Raw genomic sequence first — 18824 nt, forward strand, 5'->3', positions numbered from 1 at the left:
GTGTAGAGAATAGTTCGTTTTTTAAAAAAAGATGAATCCAATTTCCTGCCATAATCTGAACCTTGAATACATCTTCCTGACCCTTGGTTTCTTCATCTTTAAAATGAGGCAATTGGAGTATTAAAAATCTGAAATTGGTATGGGACTACGGGGGGAAAAAATCTAAAATTTTGTGAATTTGCTTATCTGTTGGACTCCAGAAATTAAAGTACTAGATTAAAATTCTGTAATTTGTCTTCAGTAAATTTTGGAGAATTTTCCTGTGGTACCTGAATAGGAAAGTTTGTGAAGAGATGTTATTTAGCCTCCATCAGAATTTTTTTTTTTTTCTTTTAATGAGACGGAGTTTCGCTCTTGGTGCCCAGGCTGGTGTGCAATGGTGCGATCTCGGCTCATCTCAACCTCCACCTTCCAGGTTCAAGCGATTCTCCTGCCCAGCCTCCCAAGTAGGTGGGATTACAGGCATGCACCACCATGCCCCGCTAATTTTTGTATTTTTTGTAGAGACGGGGTTTCCCCACGTTGGTCAGGCTGGTCTCAAACTCCCGACCTCTGGTGATCCACCCGCCCTGACCTCCCAAAGTGCTGGGATTACAGGCGTGAGCCACCGCACCCAGCCTAGCCTCCATAAGAATTTATGGTGATCTTGGCCGGGTGCTGTGGCTCACGCCTGTAATCCCAGCACTTTGGGAGGCCGAGGCAGGCGGATTACAAGGTCAGGAGTTCGAGACCAGCCTGACCAACATGGTGAAACCCCATCTCTACTAAAAATACAAAAAATTTAAAAATTAGCGAGACATGGTGGTGCACACCTGTAGTCCCAGCTACTTGGGAGGCTGAGGCAGGAGAATCACTGGAACCTGGAAGATGGAGGGTGGCTGTAAGCCGAGATCACGCCACTACACTCCAGCTTGGGTGAGAGCGAGACTCCATCTCAAAAAAAAAAAAAGGAAGAATTTGTGGTAATCTTGTAGGTAGAAAAACAGTGGTCATTTTTTTTTAAATGTGTTTCACTTGCGAGAAAGTAATATTAGTTTTGGTTAATGAATTCCCTTTAATTAAGGAGAAAGTGGAGTTTGTGAAATAGACTCATTTAAAGCCATATTTTATTTAATGTACTTTTATATATCTTGTTACTAAACATAGAGAAAAGAAAACTTAGCTAACAATTTCAGTCACGTTGGTAGACAGATGACTGACATGTTGTCACCTAAATTGACATCCTTTTCATTGTTTTTGAACAGATGTGGTAGTAAGCAAGGTGAAGAAGATTACAGACCACTGTTTGAAAATTTTGTTCAAGACCTTCTTTCAACAGTCAATAAGCCTGAATGGCCAGCTGCTGAACTACTCCTTAGTTTGTTAGGGAGACTGTTGGTAAGAGTATAGCATTTAAAGATTATTAGATTACTAGAAGACAACATAATGAGGATGTACTCTGATTCACAGATGATGAATTCTTTAAAAATGTGTAAGGAAATATGAACATTGCATCTCTTTTTGCATGTGCATAACTGTACACAATATTGTCAGTACCTTGTAGAAAATTTTCAAATGTTGTGAAGTTTGGTGCTTTCATTTCATTACATAAGATAAGAAAACAGTGCTTTAACAATTTTTTTTGTGGGGGGGAATGTTATATTGTTAAAAGTATCTCAACAGTGAGTCATAAGTTACTCATTTCAAAGCATGAAAATGGTTAATGTAGACTCCTTATCATCTTTAAGAGTATTTATACAAATACATGGCATTTTGTAATCCTCATGTAATGCAGTAGGTAAATGCAAAGAAATACTGTGACTCTCTTTATTTTTAAACTACATTTGAACTTGCACAATACACATTGTTACAAAGCTTCTGGGACCTTTTGTGGATGGGAAAATATGTTAATACTATTCTGAAACTATAATAACTTTTTATAGGCATCAGAATTCCACCCTTAGAAATTTGTATTCAGTAATACCACATTTTGTGCAAATATACAGTTGAGCCTACATATTTAAAGAGTTATGTTGTTCTTAAGGAAGTTTAATCTGTAATTTTTTTAGTCACATGAAAATGTTCAGATTCCAGAAAATCAAAAGGCAAAAATGACTTTATGGGACAGTATCACAGGGGAAAAAAAAAGTTTAAATTTTAAATTATACAATTTAGATTGGGAATTTATATGATAAATTGCTATTTAAAATATATTGTTATAAATTATTAAATCAAAAACTATTTTGATATTTAGGTTCATCAGTTCAGTAACAAGTCAACAGAGATGGCTTTAAGAGTGGCATCTCTTGATTACCTTGGAACCGTTGCTGCACGGCTGAGGAAAGATGCTGTTACAAGCAAAATGGATCAAGGATCTATAGAACGCATTTTAAAACAGGTACTAAGATACAGGATTAAAATTGTGGGAATAAATAATAGTTGTTTTCTTTGGATGTCCTTCCATTACTTTTGCATTTCATTTTGTGGATTCAAAGTAATATTTTTACTTCTAAAAGTGGACTTTTCAAAGCCCCAGTGAGAAATTTTAAGACCCGAGAACGAATTGTTTAGTCTAACAGGGACTTCTGAATGGTTCATATAAATCATTTACTTTCTTTTTGTGAAGTACTCTTAATAATGTATAATGGTGTTTTATATTTGATTTAACATAAATTTTATTTAAGTTTTTAATTTACTGAATGGTGATTTAGCATACCCAATAAGATCGTTTTGTACTTTTGAATGTTATGTATCTTCTCATACCAAGGAGGTGTGAGGAGAGCTTTTTTATACTTTATTAGAGAGTTTTCATATGGGGGAAAAAAGTGTTTTATTGCTTTTTTTTTTTTTTTAATGTGGATAAGGTGGTAGTAATAAAGTTATGTGAGAAAACTGGTGAGGAAATGATTTCTAATCCTACTGTATACAACTTCTGTTTTCATTTTTTTCTAGTCTTTTTTTATGCTCATAATCATATCCATGTTGGTAGAAATGCCTCTAATTTTTTTTTGCTATAGTTCATGTTTTGAAATAATTTCAACCTTAGAGAAAAATTGTAGGAATACTACAAAGAACTCCCGTAAAAACTTCTTGCAAATTCCTCAATTATTGACAATTTACAAAATTTGCTTTATCATCTTTCAAAATATAGATGTATGTGTGTCTGTATATGCATTTATTTAAAATTTTGTTTTGAACCACTTGAAGTTGCAGACGTGATTCCCTCTTTACCCCTGAATTCTCTAATGCAGTGATTTTCAAAGTGTGATCCCCTTGACAAGTAGCACCAATATTAAAATCACCTGGGAACTAACAAGTACATTTCTAACAAAAATACAAATTCTTAGGACCCTCCCTGGACCTACTGAATCAAAAACTCTTGGTTTAACAAGCCCTCCAGGTGATTCTAATGAGTGAATGCTGAAGCTTGGGAGCCACTGCTTAGTGTATATTTCTGCAAACAAGAGCTCTCACTTAAATATCTATAGTACAATTATCAAAAGCAAAAAATTATCATTAATATAATATTAACATCTAATATAATACTACAGTACCTACTCTGGTAAATTATAATTTGTTGCTGTCATTATTTTAATGCTCAAATCATCCTAGATTTGATCAATGAGAACCCTTTGAAGCTGGCTTTTATGTCCTTTTGATATGTTCCCATCATAATTTGAGGGCTTGCTTTCTAGAACAAAAAGGTGTTTCAGGCAGATCTTTTACCTTCCCTACCCTAGCACTGGGATCAGCTGTTTCTCCTAGGAATCTTGGTTCCTTTTATTGGTGAATTGTAATGTAGAAACGAAGTTACTGGATGACTTACTGTATTTCTTAAAGTGGGCCTGGAACCTCTTATTGCCATGTATGGCTATACTGATTATACATTGTGCAACTCAAGGGGAAGGATCATTTGTAAATTTTCATGACTCTCAACTCGTATTTCCAAAAGCAAATTCTTCCTACCTCTGAAGATTTAACACATTTTTCTGATCATTTTTATGTCAACTACCTATGAGCTCTTTTTTTTTTTTTTTTTTTTTTTTTTTGAGACGGAGTCTCGCTCTGTCGCCCAGGCTGGAGTGCAGTGGCGCAATCTCGGCTCACTGCAAGCTCCGCCTCCCGGGTTCACGCCATTCTCCTGCCTCAGCCTCCCGAGTAGCTGGGACTACAGGCGCCCACAACCGCGCCCGGCTAATTTTTTGTATTTTTTTAGTAGAGACGGGGTTTCACCGTGGTCTCGATCTCCTGACCTTGTGATCCGCCCGCCTCGGCCTCCCAAAGTGCTGGGATTACAGGTGTGAGCCACCGCGCCCGGCCGAGCTCTTTTTTAAAAAAAATGACATGTAGTTCATAAAAATAAAGACTGGGTGCAGTGGCTTAAACCTATAATCTCAGGAGGGTGGATTATTTGAGATCAGGAGTTCAAGACCAGCTTGGTCAACATGGTGAAACCCTGTTTCTACTAAAAATACAAAAATTAGCCAGTCATTGTGGACCATGCCTGTAGTCACAGCTACTAGGGAGTCTGAGGCAGGAGAATTGTATTAACCCAGGAGGCAGAGGTTGCAGTGAGCCAAGATAGTGCCACTGGACTCCAGCCTGGGCAACAGAGTGAAACTCCATCTCAAAAAAAGTAAAACAAAAAAGGCAAACTTCAGCTACCAATATATAATATTTTTCAGAAATACTATTTTTCTGTTTCCTTTTAGTTAACTGTGGTTGTATTTTCATTTTTAATATCAGTTTTTCCCTGAGATTTGTGTTTACAATTAGATGATTTATAAAAGCACACCAGTAATACCTTTTTTTGTTCTTATTTGGTTTATTCTATAGGTTTCAGGAGGGGAAGATGAAATCCAACAATTACAAAAAGCCTTGCTTGATTACTTGGATGAAAACACTGAGACTGATCCTTCACTAGTGGTAGGATTGTTTTCCCCTTTTTTGGAGATATTAAATGTTTATTTAAATTGGGTTTAAGAAAATTGGGAGGTAGGATGATGAAGAGGAAAACTTAAGTTGTTTGGAATATTTATCTTCAAAACAAAGGGATACTTGATAATCTAAACAGAAAAGAATGCTTTGGGTTGATTTGTCTTATATGGAATTCTGGTTAAGGATACTGTACTGTCCTAAAATTGTGTGACAAGGGAAATATTTGGAAGTCTCTCCATAAGTGATCTTTGAGACTAGGCTAGGTCATTGGTTCTCAGAGTAAGTATGGGCCAAGTGGTACATGAGATGATCTATAAGCCTGTAAAAATAAACTATTGGATTTTTATATATATATTTTTTAAATATAATTTTACTTTTATTTCATGTATGTTACATAATATAACCAAAATGTTAGTATAAGAGGTTCATGTACAAAATTTATAAACTGTTATTTGAGAACATTATACATAGAGGTATTTGATTTTATTTTTTAACTGATGGGATATGTAATTGAAAGAAATGGGATACCACTAAGCTATTCAGCCAAATACTGCAGGTTTTCAGTTTGTATTCAAATGAACAGATTTACAGGTGTGTCTCAGTGTTAAACTATTTCAGTGACAGTTGTCTTGTGTGTTTCTTGGAGAACTAACATTTGAAAACAGATGAATTCTTCTACCTTCAGCATTTTATCCAGTTGATATAAACTTTCCTAGTTGACCCATCATCTAATTTTGTCATGATATTGTCCTTGATTAAGTAGTTGATAATAGTATTCTATATTTAATACACTTGTGTTTTTCAACTTATCTTGACATCATTAAGTATTGGAACATAGTAAAATAATAAGTTTTCTAACATTTAGGATATTCTAAATTTTCTGGCTTTCTTAAAATCTGTTTTTATCACATGGGAGTTGTTATAAAGTAAACTTTAATATTTGTATTCCTGTAATGTGAGCACTCCAACTTTATTACTTAACTTGGAAATCTTGTTGCTAATTTCATCAAGCTCAAGTCTGTCTAATTTCTTTCCAGTTTTCTCGTAAATTTTATATAGCCCAGTGGTTTCGAGACACGACTCTGGAAACAGAAAAAGCAATGAAATCACAAAAAGATGAAGAATCATCTGAAGGAACACATCATGCAAAGGAAATTGAGACAACTGGCCAAATTATGCATCGAGCTGAAAACCGAAAAAAGTTTCTTAGAAGCATTATCAAAACCACACCTTCTCAGTTTAGCACATTAAAGTAAGATCCAAGGAGAAAACAGTTTACATTTATCTCCTTGATATCTAGATACCTAAGTTACAAAAAAGAAAAATAAATTTTTAATGACTTTTTGTTGCAGGATGAACTCTGATACTGTGGACTACGATGATGCTTGCTTGATTGTTCGATACTTGGCCTCCATGAGGCCGTTTGCCCAGAGCTTTGATATTTATTTGACACAGGTAAACTGGACAAGAATTCCTTATACAGTGATGTTGATTTTTCTGATTCTGGATGCTTGTGAGTAGTATATAATGTCATTCATTGTTGAGTACAGTACTCAAAAGATCACAGATGTAGTATTTGTTTTAAGGTTTTGTATTAAAATGTCCAACCAGGTGCAGTGGCTCAGGCCTGCAATCCCAACACTTTGGGAAGCCAAGGCAGGTGGATCACCTGAGGTCAGGAGTTCGAGACCAACCTGACAAACATGATGAAACCCCGTCTCTACTAAAAATACAAAAATTAACTGGGCGTGGTGGCACGCATCTGTAATCCCAGCTACTCAGGAGGCTGAGGCTGGAGAATCGCTTGACCCTGGAAGGTGGAAGTTGCAGTGAGCCGAGATCATGCCATTGCGCTCCAACCTAGGCAACAAGAGGGAAACTCCATCTCAAAAAAAAAGTCCTTGTTCTACATCCCTTTTACATATTCTTGTTTTACAAATAAACTGATACATATATATTTGTATGAATGCACACACATATGGTGTCAGTAGAGTAAGTGACATTATAAAAACATTTAACTAAATCCCAGCACTTTGGGAAGCCAAGGCATGCAGATCATGAGGTCAGGAGATCAAGACCTTCCTGGCTAACACAGTGAAACCCTGTCTCTACTAAAAATACAAAAAATTAGCTGCCGTGGTGGCACGTGCCTGTAATCCCAGCTACTCAGGAGTCTGAGGCAGGAGAATCGCTTGAACCCGGGATACAGAGGTTGCAGGGAGCCAAGATCACGCCACTGCACTCCAGCCTGGGCGACGGAGCGAGACTCCATCCCAAAAAATAAAATAATAAAATAAGATACAAAATATTCAACTACCAAATTATGATTTAAATGACACTAAATATCTTTGATTCAAGTTACACATAGCAAGGTTTTAGTGGGGCTACAGGTTCTGCAAATGAAGCATAACAATTAAAAACAGGTTTAACTGGATAAAGGAAAGGCTCCAAAGTATGGACTGTATACTTAACACCTGTACTGATCTTTAAGTTACACTTTCAATCAGTAGAAAAGATCCTTTACTCATTTATATACAGATTAAAGAGAGGTAAATAATAGATTTGTTTTCTTTTGCATGTTTTCGTACTATTTTAAATTATATTTTATGTATTCTAAAATTTACGAAAATGTCAATGTTTGCTTGGCAGATCTTACGAGTTCTTGGTGAAAATGCAATTGCTGTTCGAACAAAAGCCATGAAGTGTTTGTCTGAGGTTGTTGCTGTAGACCCCAGTATTCTAGCAAGGGTAAAGAACAAAAATGATTCTTTCTTTTCTATTCAAATTGGAATATTCACTCTATTTAGGTATAAATTGCTTTTTTTTCTTCATTTTTCTTTAGCTTGATATGCAACGAGGTGTTCATGGACGATTGATGGATAATTCGACTAGTGTCCGAGAAGCAGCAGTAGAATTACTAGGTCGATTTGTCCTTTGTCGACCTCAGCTTGCTGAACAGTATTATGATATGCTGATTGAAAGAATATTGGTATGTTTGTCATTTTTATAATGATTCATGAATATAATTTTGCCGTTCAAGTATCATGTTTTGTTTTAAAGTGTTAAGCTAGAAAAATAAATGTACCAATTATATATTTATATTGTCTAATTTATGAATTATTGCCACTTTCTAAACAAGTGCATATTTTCAAGAATAGCCCTTGCAGTATCATAAAACAAATCATTGGTAATAATTGGATTCCTTTTTTCAGTTGCTATTTCTTTTTAATTATGCCAGTTTACAATGAGTAGATGATAGGAACCACATGGGATAGTTAAATGTTTTTGAACAAGAATCTAGAGTGATTTTTTGTATATATGTATGTATGTATATATATAAACAAGAAGAATTATTTCAGTGAGAGACAAGTACAGAACGTTGGTATCTGACAATATTTTTGGATCCCTTATGTGCATCTTCTTGTTTCCTTAAAGCTGAGTAATGATGAGCTCAGATACCTACAAGTTAAGCCCAAAAGTTCTTTGAGGTTTAAGAGCAAACTTAAGAAGTTCTGCATACATCATGGAATTCTCTGGCTCTGAAGCATCTTTCTGAAAAATAAAAGGAAACATTGGCATTAGGAAATATCTGTGGAATCTCCACACTACCCACTGCAGGCATATTGACTTACTCAACATAGATGTACTAGTGCACAAAATCAAGTATTATCTCAATGACAAGAGTTTATTTTGTCACCCTTGGCCTAGTACCAGAACATTGTGTGACAGAAGTAGAGAGTAATTTTTAGCTTCAACTAGGCATAAATCTTGGTTAAGAAACAAATAATTTAGAGAAAGGCTGGAAAATTTTTTTTCCTTCTTAGGGCTTCCATCACAGGATTCCCAAATATCTAATGAACCCTGGTATTGGTAACCCTAGTAAAATATCCTAAAATATTTTGGGAATTGCTAAAATCACATAATGGAGATTAATAATTTTGCACACTACATGTCTGATGCTTTTTATTTTTAAAACTCCAAATATGAAAGTTTGTTAAGGAAAAATAGTACAGTGAACACCCTTGTACCTACCTCCATACTTCATCTGTACTTTCTGCTAAATTATTTTAAGTCAAATATTTTTTACTGCTTTTCTTGTGAACACTTCAGTTTGAATCACCAAAAAAATGATACTGTGCTATATAAACAAAACCATTATCTCACCCAAATTAACACTCTCTATTATCATCTGAATACTAGTTCTTAGATCCTCCGATGTCCTAAAAATGTTTTTTCATTCTCCTTTTTTAATAATCAGAACTCAGTCAAAGGTAATATGTTGCATTTGGGGGTCATGTCTTAAAATTGAAGACTATATTCTTTTTTTTTTTTCTTTTTTACATACTTCCCATATGACATTGACTGGTTAAAAAGGCCTGATCCTTTGTTACTTTCCCATGCTTTGTTTAATTTAACTTGTGTTTTGTATCTCTTACAAACCATAAGATAGGCCAGGCGCAGTGCCTCATGCCTGTAATCCCAGCTCTTTGGGAGGCTGAGGCAGGTGGATCATCAAAGATCAGGAGTTTGAGACCAGCCTGGCCAACATGGTGAAACACTGTTTCTACTAAAAATACAAAAATTAGGTAGGCATGGTGGTATGCGCCTGTAATCCCAGCTACCTGGGAGGCTGAGGCAGGAGAATCACTTGAGCCTGGGAGGCAGAGGTTGCAGTGAGCTGAGATCGCACCATTGTACCCCAGCCTGGGCGACAAGAGCAAAACTCCGTCTCAAAAAAAAAAAGAAATAACCATAAGATAATGCCAAAGGTTTGATTAGATTCAGGTTAAACATTTTTATGAAGTCACTTTATAAGTGATACTTCGTGTGCTGTTTAAGTGCCAGACACTATATTAAAGCTTATGTTTGTTTTCTCATTTAATTTTTACAAGCGTATACTTCTAGTCTTGTGTCCAGGGCTTAACTATAAAATATGTTTCTATATATTAGATATCATACTTTAAAAGTAAAGACAATATAATAACACATTTATAGTAGCAGTAAGAAAGCATGTAAAGAGCAAATATGTCAAATGTGTTTATCATGTTAACAAATAGCGAACATACTGCGTGTGGATACGTATTTTCTAATTTCACACACAAGGCATCTCAATTTTTCTGACACTTAAAAATACCTTTCTGTTTCTAGGATACTGGTATCAGTGTCAGGAAAAGAGTAATAAAGATTCTCAGAGACATTTGTATTGAACAGCCAACATTTCCAAAAATCACAGAAATGTGTGTAAAAATGATTCGCAGAGTCAATGATGAAGAGGGCATTAAGGTAATGTTGACTTTTAAATTTATTTTTCATTAATGTTTAAAATAAGTTAAATGTTTATTGCACCTAAATGTTGATTTTAAATATATCCAAAAACTTTACAGTGAATCGTTTTTAGTTTATAAACTTAAGAAAAATACTTTAATACTTTTTTGTTTCTAGATTTTTATTTTAATTATTATAATCTGATCTTAACCAACCAGTTCCACAATGGTAATATCTATTTAAGACTGGCCATAGTAGCTCATGCCTATAATCCCAGCACTTTGGGAGGCCAAGGCAGGAGAATGGCTTGAGGCCAGGAGTTGAAGATCAGCCTGGGCAACATAGTAAGAATCCTATTTCTATAAAAAATAAAATAATGAAAATAATTTTTAAAAATTTCGCCAAACATAGTAGAGCATGCTTGTAGTTCCAGCTACACTAGAGACTGACACAGGAAGATTACTTGAGCCCAGGAATTCAAGGCTGCAGTGAGCTATAATCTTGCTGCTGCACTCCTGCCTGGGCAACAGAGTGAGACTCCATCTCAAAAAATGTGCATGTGTGTGTTAATTGACTTATTGATTGTTATTATAGAGATTGCATTATATTCAAAGGTTTCTCATGGATTATTTTAATTTTCAAATGTTATGTTTTTACTTTTCTAAATTATTAGATACTTTGTTTCATTATGTTAAGTGAAATAAGCCAGACACAGAAAATAGCACATATTTTCACTCATATGTGGAAACTTTAAAAAAATTTGTCTCATAGTGATAAAGAATAGAATGATGGTTAGCAGAGGGAGGGAAGGGTTGTGAGGGGTTGAATAAAGAGGGGTTGGTTCACGGTTATCAAAAATACACCTAGAAGGAATAAAATTTGGTGTTCAGTAGCACAATAGGGTGACTATAGTTAACAATAATTTATTATACATTTCAAAATAACTAGAAGAGTGGAAATGGAATGTTCCTAACACAAAGAAATGATAAATGCTTGAGGTAATGGATACCCCAGTTACCCTGATTTGATCATTATACATTGTATGCTTGTATCAAAAGGTCAAATATACTTCATAAATGTGTACAGCTGTTATGTATACATAAAAATTTTAGTCCTAAATTCGTTAGTAAATTTACATTTATATGTAATAATATATATAATTGTTCCTTTTTTTAAGTTTAGCAAACACTGTAACAACTTCTTCTCCAAAAGCAGTAAATATATTTTTTAGTTTGATCATAAACATTTGAATGTATAGTATGAAGAAGTTCCAGGCTAGGGATAGTATCACCCATTCGTATTGTTTAAAATCTTCACCAAATTGAAAAATTTTATAGTTTTGAGAAATTGGTAGTTTTAGAAAAAACTGAGGAAATTAATACCAGAAATTCCTGGCAATTTCTGTTTTGATTAGTTATTTATAGCTTTGTGTTGGGCCTAATGATAATTTGGAATTGTGAAATTGCCATATTTGTTATAATTAGTTAATTTGAAATTTCTCTTTCTTCTAGAAATTAGTAAATGAAACATTCCAGAAACTCTGGTTTACTCCAACTCCACACAATGACAAAGAAGCAATGACAAGGAAAATTTTAAACATTACCGATGTGGTAAGAAGGACTGGAACAAGGGTGTGGTCACTGTTGATCCAGACCTAATTGAGGCCTACATGTCTTATGAAGGAAGAGACAATAATGAGATATTTCATTAATCTTGACATTTCGTACTGCTGCCTTTACTTTATATTTCTGGAGATGCTCAAGGGATGCAAGTAACATGTCGTTGACGTTTCCATATAGCCCTACTTCTTGGCATTAATTGATGTAAACACTGATACTGAGATTTTCCTATTCCTCCAGCAATTAAAAACAGGGAGGGAAAGGAGAAATGGAAGAACAGATACAATCGCCCAAGGGTAATAATCTGCAAAGATAGTAATGCCTACTTTTTTCAGAAATTATGAATATAGATTAGCTAAATTTTTTTATTATGCATAAGCTATACATTTTGTGTTTTTAATATAAGAAATTTTTGCCAGTCACAGTGGCATATGCCTATAATCCCAGCTGCCCAGGAGTCTGAGACGGGGGATCAGGAGATCCTTGAACCAGGAGTTCAAAGCTGCAGTATACTGTAATCATGCCTGTGAATAGGCGCTACACTCCAGCCTGGGCAATATAATAGCAAGATACCTCAAAAAAAAAAAAGAAAAGAAAAGAAATTCTGTATATTCAATTACGTCATCTTCTAAATTTCTATTGATGTCTTTAAAATGTGCCATCTAGAAGGGTAATAAGAAACAAATATTTTTGTTCTTAATGTTTAAGATATTACAGATTTTTCTCACAGACTGTAGTTCAAGTTATTGTGCCATTTTAAACTTGTGCCACTTTAAACATTTGGTGCCATATTAAACTTCAATATATTTAACTAATTTCTTCAGTGTTTTCCAAGGTATTTTTAGAATAAAGTTCTATAACATTGGTAAATGGTTGTGTTACTGAAAAAATAGTTTCATTTAAAAATAAGCTTTTGAATTGAGAGAATTGAAACATGTTTCAGGCTAAAGCATAACAAAAGTGTATGTTATTCAGATTTTTAAATATATTTCTAACTTTGATACTTTTCATCACCCCTTAGGTTGCAGCATGCAGAGATACTGGATATGACTGGTTTGAGCAACTCCTTCAAAATGTGAGTGTTCTTTTGACTCCTGGTAACATAAAATTTAATAGGTTATTTTGTTTTGTTTTGTTTTGTTTGACTATGATTTAAAAGAACCTTTTGAGTTCTTTTGGTAGGGAAAATTTATTTCAATGTGTTAGGCTGGATGATTTTGTTAATTTCTCTAATTCAGCTGCCTAGTTTTTTTGTTTGTTTGTTTGTTTGTTTGTTTTTTGAGATGGAGTCTCGCTCTCTCACTGTCACCCAGGCTGGAGTGCAGTGGCATAATCTTGGTTCACTTCAACCTCCACCTCCTGGGTTCAAGCAGTTCTCCTGCCTCAGACTCCAGAGTAGCTAGGATTACAGGTGTCCGCCACCACGCCCGGCTAATTTTTGTATTTTTAGTAGAGACGGGGTTTCACCATGTTGGCCACGCTGGTCTCAAACTCCTGACCTCAGGTGATCTGCCTGCCTCGGCCTCCCAAAGTGCTGGGATTATAGGCATGAGCCACACTGCACCTGGCCTTCAGTTGCCTATTATAGAAGTAAGTTTTCTGAATCATTAACTAAAATTCTATCTTACTTTCTTTCCAGATAATTTTTTTCTTTAATCTCTGTACCTAATAGATGCAAGATTTATAAATGTATCAATATATTGCATTAAAAATATAATTACATGATTTAGTATGTTATGCATAGAATTTCCTTTAGTAGTACAGAGTCAAACCACAACTAGTGGTTTTTTTAAGTTTCATAAAAGGAAATGTTTGTCTCCCTGTGAGTTGTTAAATTTTTTATTTTAGAAAATTTCACATAGGCAGAAATATCCATCACCCGCTTCAAAAATTGTCAGCATTTTCCCAGTCTTGTTATAGCTATCCTTCCCCTATCTGGTTTTCTCCTTTTCTTTCTTTCTTCTTTTGTTTTCCGTAATCCTTTTTTTCTTTTTTTTTTTTTGGGGGGAGACGGAATCTCACTCTGTCGCCCAAACTGGAGTGCAGTGGCACCATCTCAGCCAGCTCACTGCAACCTCCACCTCCCAAGTTCAAGGGATTCTCCTACCTCAGCCTCCCAAGTAGCTGGGGTACAGGCACTTGCCACCACACCCAGCTAATTTTTGTATTTTTAGTAGAGATGAAGTTTCGCCGTGTTGGCCAGGCTGGTCTCAAACTCCTGACCTCAGGTGATCTACCCACCTCGGCCTCCCCAAGTGCTGAGATTACAGACATGAGCCACCATGCCCAGCCTGTAATACTTTTAAAACAAATGCCAAACTTTATATTATCTCACTCATAGATACTTTAGCATCTGTCTATCTCTAGCAGATAATGACTTTAAAAAAAAGAAAAAGAATATTATCATTTATATCAAAATAGTAATGCATTATTCCATAACTAATACCTATTCAGTGTTCATATTTTCCTGTCTCAAAAATGTATTTTTATAGTTGGTTTGCAGTTGCTTTGGTTGATATACTCTTAAGTCTCTTATAATAGTTTGCCCCTTATCTCCCTTTTCTCATGCCGCTTGTATGTTTTTCTGTAGAATCTCCCACATTCTGGATTTAATAGGTCACTTTTTTTCTGGTGTCATTTAAGTTGTTCCTCCATCCAGCAGTTTTCAAGTAAACTCTTAGTGAAATCTAGAGGCTTAATATGATTAAAGTTCAATTTTTAATCTGGGAGACAAATACCTCATAGGTGGTGGTGAATATTATTGCATCACAGCAGGAAGCACATGTCTAGTTGTCCCATTTTCAGTGATTGATCTTCGATGAATTTAAGTGGTGATATACAGTCATGTAACCTCCAACACAATGAACATACAGGATATTACCCTAAAAAACTTCCTCATGCCTTTTTGCAGTTGATCCTCTCTTCCTGGCCCTAGAAAACTATTGATCTACTTTTTGTCACTAAAATTGTACCTTTTTAGAAGTTCATATCAATGGAATCATACAGTATGCAATCTTGTGTTTGACTTTTTAAACTTAGAATGTTGATTCATTCTTGTTGCTAATATATTAATATACCTTTTTATTGCTGAGTAGTTTCAATGGCATGGATATATCATAATTTCATTATTCACCATTTTGTGGACTTTTGGGTTCTTTCCAGTTTGGGGGTGTTATGAATAATGCTGCTGTGAATATTGGTGTGTAAGGTTTTATGCAGTTGTATGTTTTCATTTATCTTGGGTAAATTCCTAGGAATGTGATTACAGGGTCATATGGTGAGTGAGAAACTGCCAAAATGTTTTTCCAAAATTACTAAACCATTTTTCATTTCCACTATCAGTGTGTGAAAGTTCCAGCTGCTCCACATCCTCACCAATTCTCATTATTGTCAGTCTTTTTTAAAAAACTTTAGCCATTTTGGTGTGGTGGTAAAAGTAGTACATTACTTTCTTAAGATATCTGTTTTAAAAAACCTTCATGGTGTTTTCAATGTGTAAATCTTAGACTGTCTTCTTAAATCATTTTTCATTTCATATTTTTACATGATATATTTGGCATCATTTCTTTCCTAAATCAAATAATTAGCTCTATATCACAGAGCCTTATGACCACCTTAGTTAAGTTTATGTCAGCCATCCCAAAAGGTACATCATGATTTCTAAAAGGCTCTAAATCATATATTTCATTTGATAGTTATTATAAATGATCAAGTAAGAATTCAGTGTAACTATCAGAAATGTCACTATTTAGGATTACTAAAAAGAATCTAAAAGAATATCCTCCTGTATTAGCAAATTAGAAGCAGAAGGGACATGACCATTTTTATAATCTCTTAGCAATGATAGTTTTACTTGTACATTCTTTGTATCTTTATTCTCTAGTCCCATTTATTTAGTTAGTAAGTTGGTTTATCCATCCTATTGATGCTCCCTATTCTTTGCTTTCCTACTTTAGTTTCTGCCAACAACTTAGTTTACCAATGATACTGTAACTTTGTGATATATTTCCTTATACTAGCAGAGTTTGCTTTAGTGAAAGAAAGCAAACTTAAATATATATATATATACACACACACATATATATATGACAGAAACATAACTCCTCTGAGCAATTATAACGTATGCATAAATGTTAAGAGAAGCTAGGAAGGATATAAAGAATGGACTGGTGTAGTTATTACAAATTCTTGAGTCCGGAATAATTGACATGCTTACTGTTTTTACATGAGCACATTACATGCATTGCATTCAGTCCAATTTCAGATATTTCTAATTTTTATTTTTGGATTAGGTTTTGGGGGTTTTGTTGTTCTTGATTGTTTTTTGTAGATCATTGACTCTCCCCAATTATTGAATATGTTTTTCTAGGGAAACTTGAAGTACTACTGAAATAGCTTCAAATTCCCACATGTACTAAACTCTGTTCCTTGTCTAAATAATTATGTTAGTATATCTTTTTTTTTTTTTTTTTGGAAACAGAGTCTTGCTCTGTCATGCAGGCTGGAGTGCAGTGGCACCATCATGGCCCACTGTGACCTCAACGTCCCTGGCTCAAGCAGTCCTTTGTCCTCAGCCTCCCATTTAGCTGGAACCACAGGCATGCCCTACCATGTTTAGCCTCTTTTGCTTCTTTTTTTTTTTTTTTTTTGAGACAGGATGTCACTGTATTACTCAAGCTTAGTATATCTTTTTTGTTTTTGTTTTTGTTTTTGAGGCAGAGTTTCAGTCTTGTCGCCCAGGGTGGAATGCAGTGGTGTGATCTCCGCTCACTGCAACCTCCGCCTCCTGGGTTTAAGCAATTCTCTTGCCTCAGCCTCCTGAGTAGCTGGAATTACAGGCACCCACCACCACGCCCGGCTACTTTTTTTGTATTAGTAGAGACGGGGTTTCACCATGTTGACCAGGCTGGTCTTGAACTCCTGACCTCAGGTGATCTGCCCGCCTTGGCCTCCCAAAGTGCTGAGATTACAGGTGCAAGCCACCGTGCCCGGCCAGTGTATCATTTTTAAATGTATGGCGCTATCATTCCTTTATAACCTTTAACAATTCATAGTTTTTTGGCATTTTTCAGTAGGATGTGGAAGAATAACTTCTGTCATGAAGGTCCTCACATTTTTTTTGTTTCTAAAATGTACTCCAGTTAGTTTAAACCACTACCATAAATTGAGTAGCTCTTCATGACAGTCTTCTTCAAAAAACACATCCATAGCCCTGTGATGGGTACACAAAAATAGATTTTACAATGCCATTCATTTTACTTACTTATGATCTGAGACTGACCCTTTTTTAGTTTGTAAGGAAAATACAGGCAATGAAAAACAGTTAAGGGTTACCCATGTTTCATCTGTTCCTGTCTTTTGTAATCCAGAGCAAGATCTTTCTGAGTTTACAATGAAATATTTTATCTCTATCAACCAGTGAATGGATAAACTATGATGATTCCATACAATTTAATAGTATTCCACATCAAAAAGGAACAGACTATCAAAACATACAACAACATAGATAAATAATGAAAACATTGTGCAGAGTAAAAGAAGCCTTACATAGAAGAGTACATACTATAATTCCATTTATACAAAATTCTAGGAGAGGTAAAGCTAATCTATACTGGAAAAAATCAGAAGAGTGGCTGCAGGGAGCTGGGGATTGACTGGGAAAGGACATGAGGGAACTTTCAGGGATGATAGTAGTCGTCTCTATCAGTGGTTCTAAAAGTTACCAGCATTACCTGGGGATTTATTAGAAATGCAAATTCTCAGGCCCTACTCCAGACTTAATTCATCAGTAACTCTGAGGGTGGAGCCCATAATTCTGTATTTTAACAGTCTCTCTCCAGATGATTCAGATATAAGTTAAAGATTGAGAACAACTGCTCTGTATCTTGGTGAACTTGAATTACAATGGTAAATGCATTTGACAAAACTGAGCAAATATACACTAAAAATTTGTGCATTTTATTGCATGTACTTTTTATCTCAAGGAAAAAATGGGTAGTATACTGAAGTCTCCAGTTTACTTTGAAATGCGTTGGAAGTAAAATGGATATAGGTGTGTGTGTATGCATATGCATACATGTATACACACGTGTGTGTGTGTGTTCATCCCAGCAGAATGAAGTCTTAAAGGCAGGATCCTGGAGCCAGGCTCAGTAGCTTGCACCCGGAATCCCAGCCTCTCAGAAGGTTGAGGCAGGAGGATCATTTGAAGCCTGGAGTTTTAGACCAGCCTGGACAACATACTGAGACCCCATCGCTAAAAAACATAAATAAATAAAATTAGCTGAGCATTGTGGCCTGTGCCTGTAGATCCAGCTACTTGGGAGGCAGAGGCAGGAGGATCACTTGAGCCTGGGATTTTTAGGGTGCAGTGAACTGTGATTATGCAACTGCACTTTCTTCTGGGGAATAGAGTGAGACCCTGTCTCACACACAAAAAATGTTTTTAATGGTAGAATCTAGATGATGGTGGTTAGAGAATGTTCATGATAAAACTTTTTTCAACTCTTTTGTATGGCTGAAGTTTTTCATAATAAAATATTAAGATGGTGTAAAAATGTACCTATATCACTGGGAATGTTGGTACCTTTAAAAGGTATTTTTTAAATGAGCAAACTAAATTATACTTTAAAAAAATTTTATGCACTTTGATTAGTTCTTTTATATTATGAGTGCATGGCTAATATATGTGTGTAGGTTAACATTAAAGTAGAAGAAATCATTTCAGAGTGGGCAAGAAAAAATTTTGATAAAATTCAATATCCTTGAATGATTACTTGTAATAAATGAGGATAAAATGTAAATTCCTTAATCTGACAGATAAAACTATAAAACCTAAAATGAAAATAATGCAAAATGGGAAACTGTGAGCTTTCTTCAAAATCATGAATAAAAAAATTTAAATATATCAAGGTGATTGTGAAATGTATATGGAAAAGCAGAGAAAAGATAAAAATAATTTCTGCAAAAGCTGGAACACTGACTTGCCTTACAAAATATCGGGACTTGTTTTCAAAGATACAT

General features: G+C 35.0%; 1 protein-coding gene across 9 annotated transcripts in view; it reads left to right on the forward strand.

Annotated features, from left to right (window-relative positions):
• The window catches only part of NIPBL (NIPBL cohesin loading factor), a 193021-nt gene that overhangs the window by 141171 nt on the left and 33026 nt on the right, over positions 1-18824 (forward strand). For all 9 annotated transcript variants that reach the window (XM_031666111.1, XM_021939290.2, XM_031666109.1 and 6 more), the window contains 10 exons: positions 1245-1377; positions 2234-2377; positions 4816-4905; positions 5955-6169; positions 6270-6372; positions 7567-7665; positions 7760-7906; positions 10066-10200; positions 11694-11792; positions 12823-12876. In XM_031666111.1, coding sequence (XP_031521971.1) covers positions 1245-1377; positions 2234-2377; positions 4816-4905; positions 5955-6169; positions 6270-6372; positions 7567-7665; positions 7760-7906; positions 10066-10200; positions 11694-11792; positions 12823-12876 — 1219 coding nt within the window. The remainder of the gene's footprint in view (positions 1-1244; positions 1378-2233; positions 2378-4815; positions 4906-5954; positions 6170-6269; positions 6373-7566; positions 7666-7759; positions 7907-10065; positions 10201-11693; positions 11793-12822; positions 12877-18824) is intronic.

The sequence above is a fragment of the Papio anubis genome, chromosome 5 (genome assembly GCF_008728515.1).
Source record: "Papio anubis isolate 15944 chromosome 5, Panubis1.0, whole genome shotgun sequence".
NCBI lineage: Eukaryota > Metazoa > Chordata > Mammalia > Primates > Cercopithecidae > Papio > Papio anubis.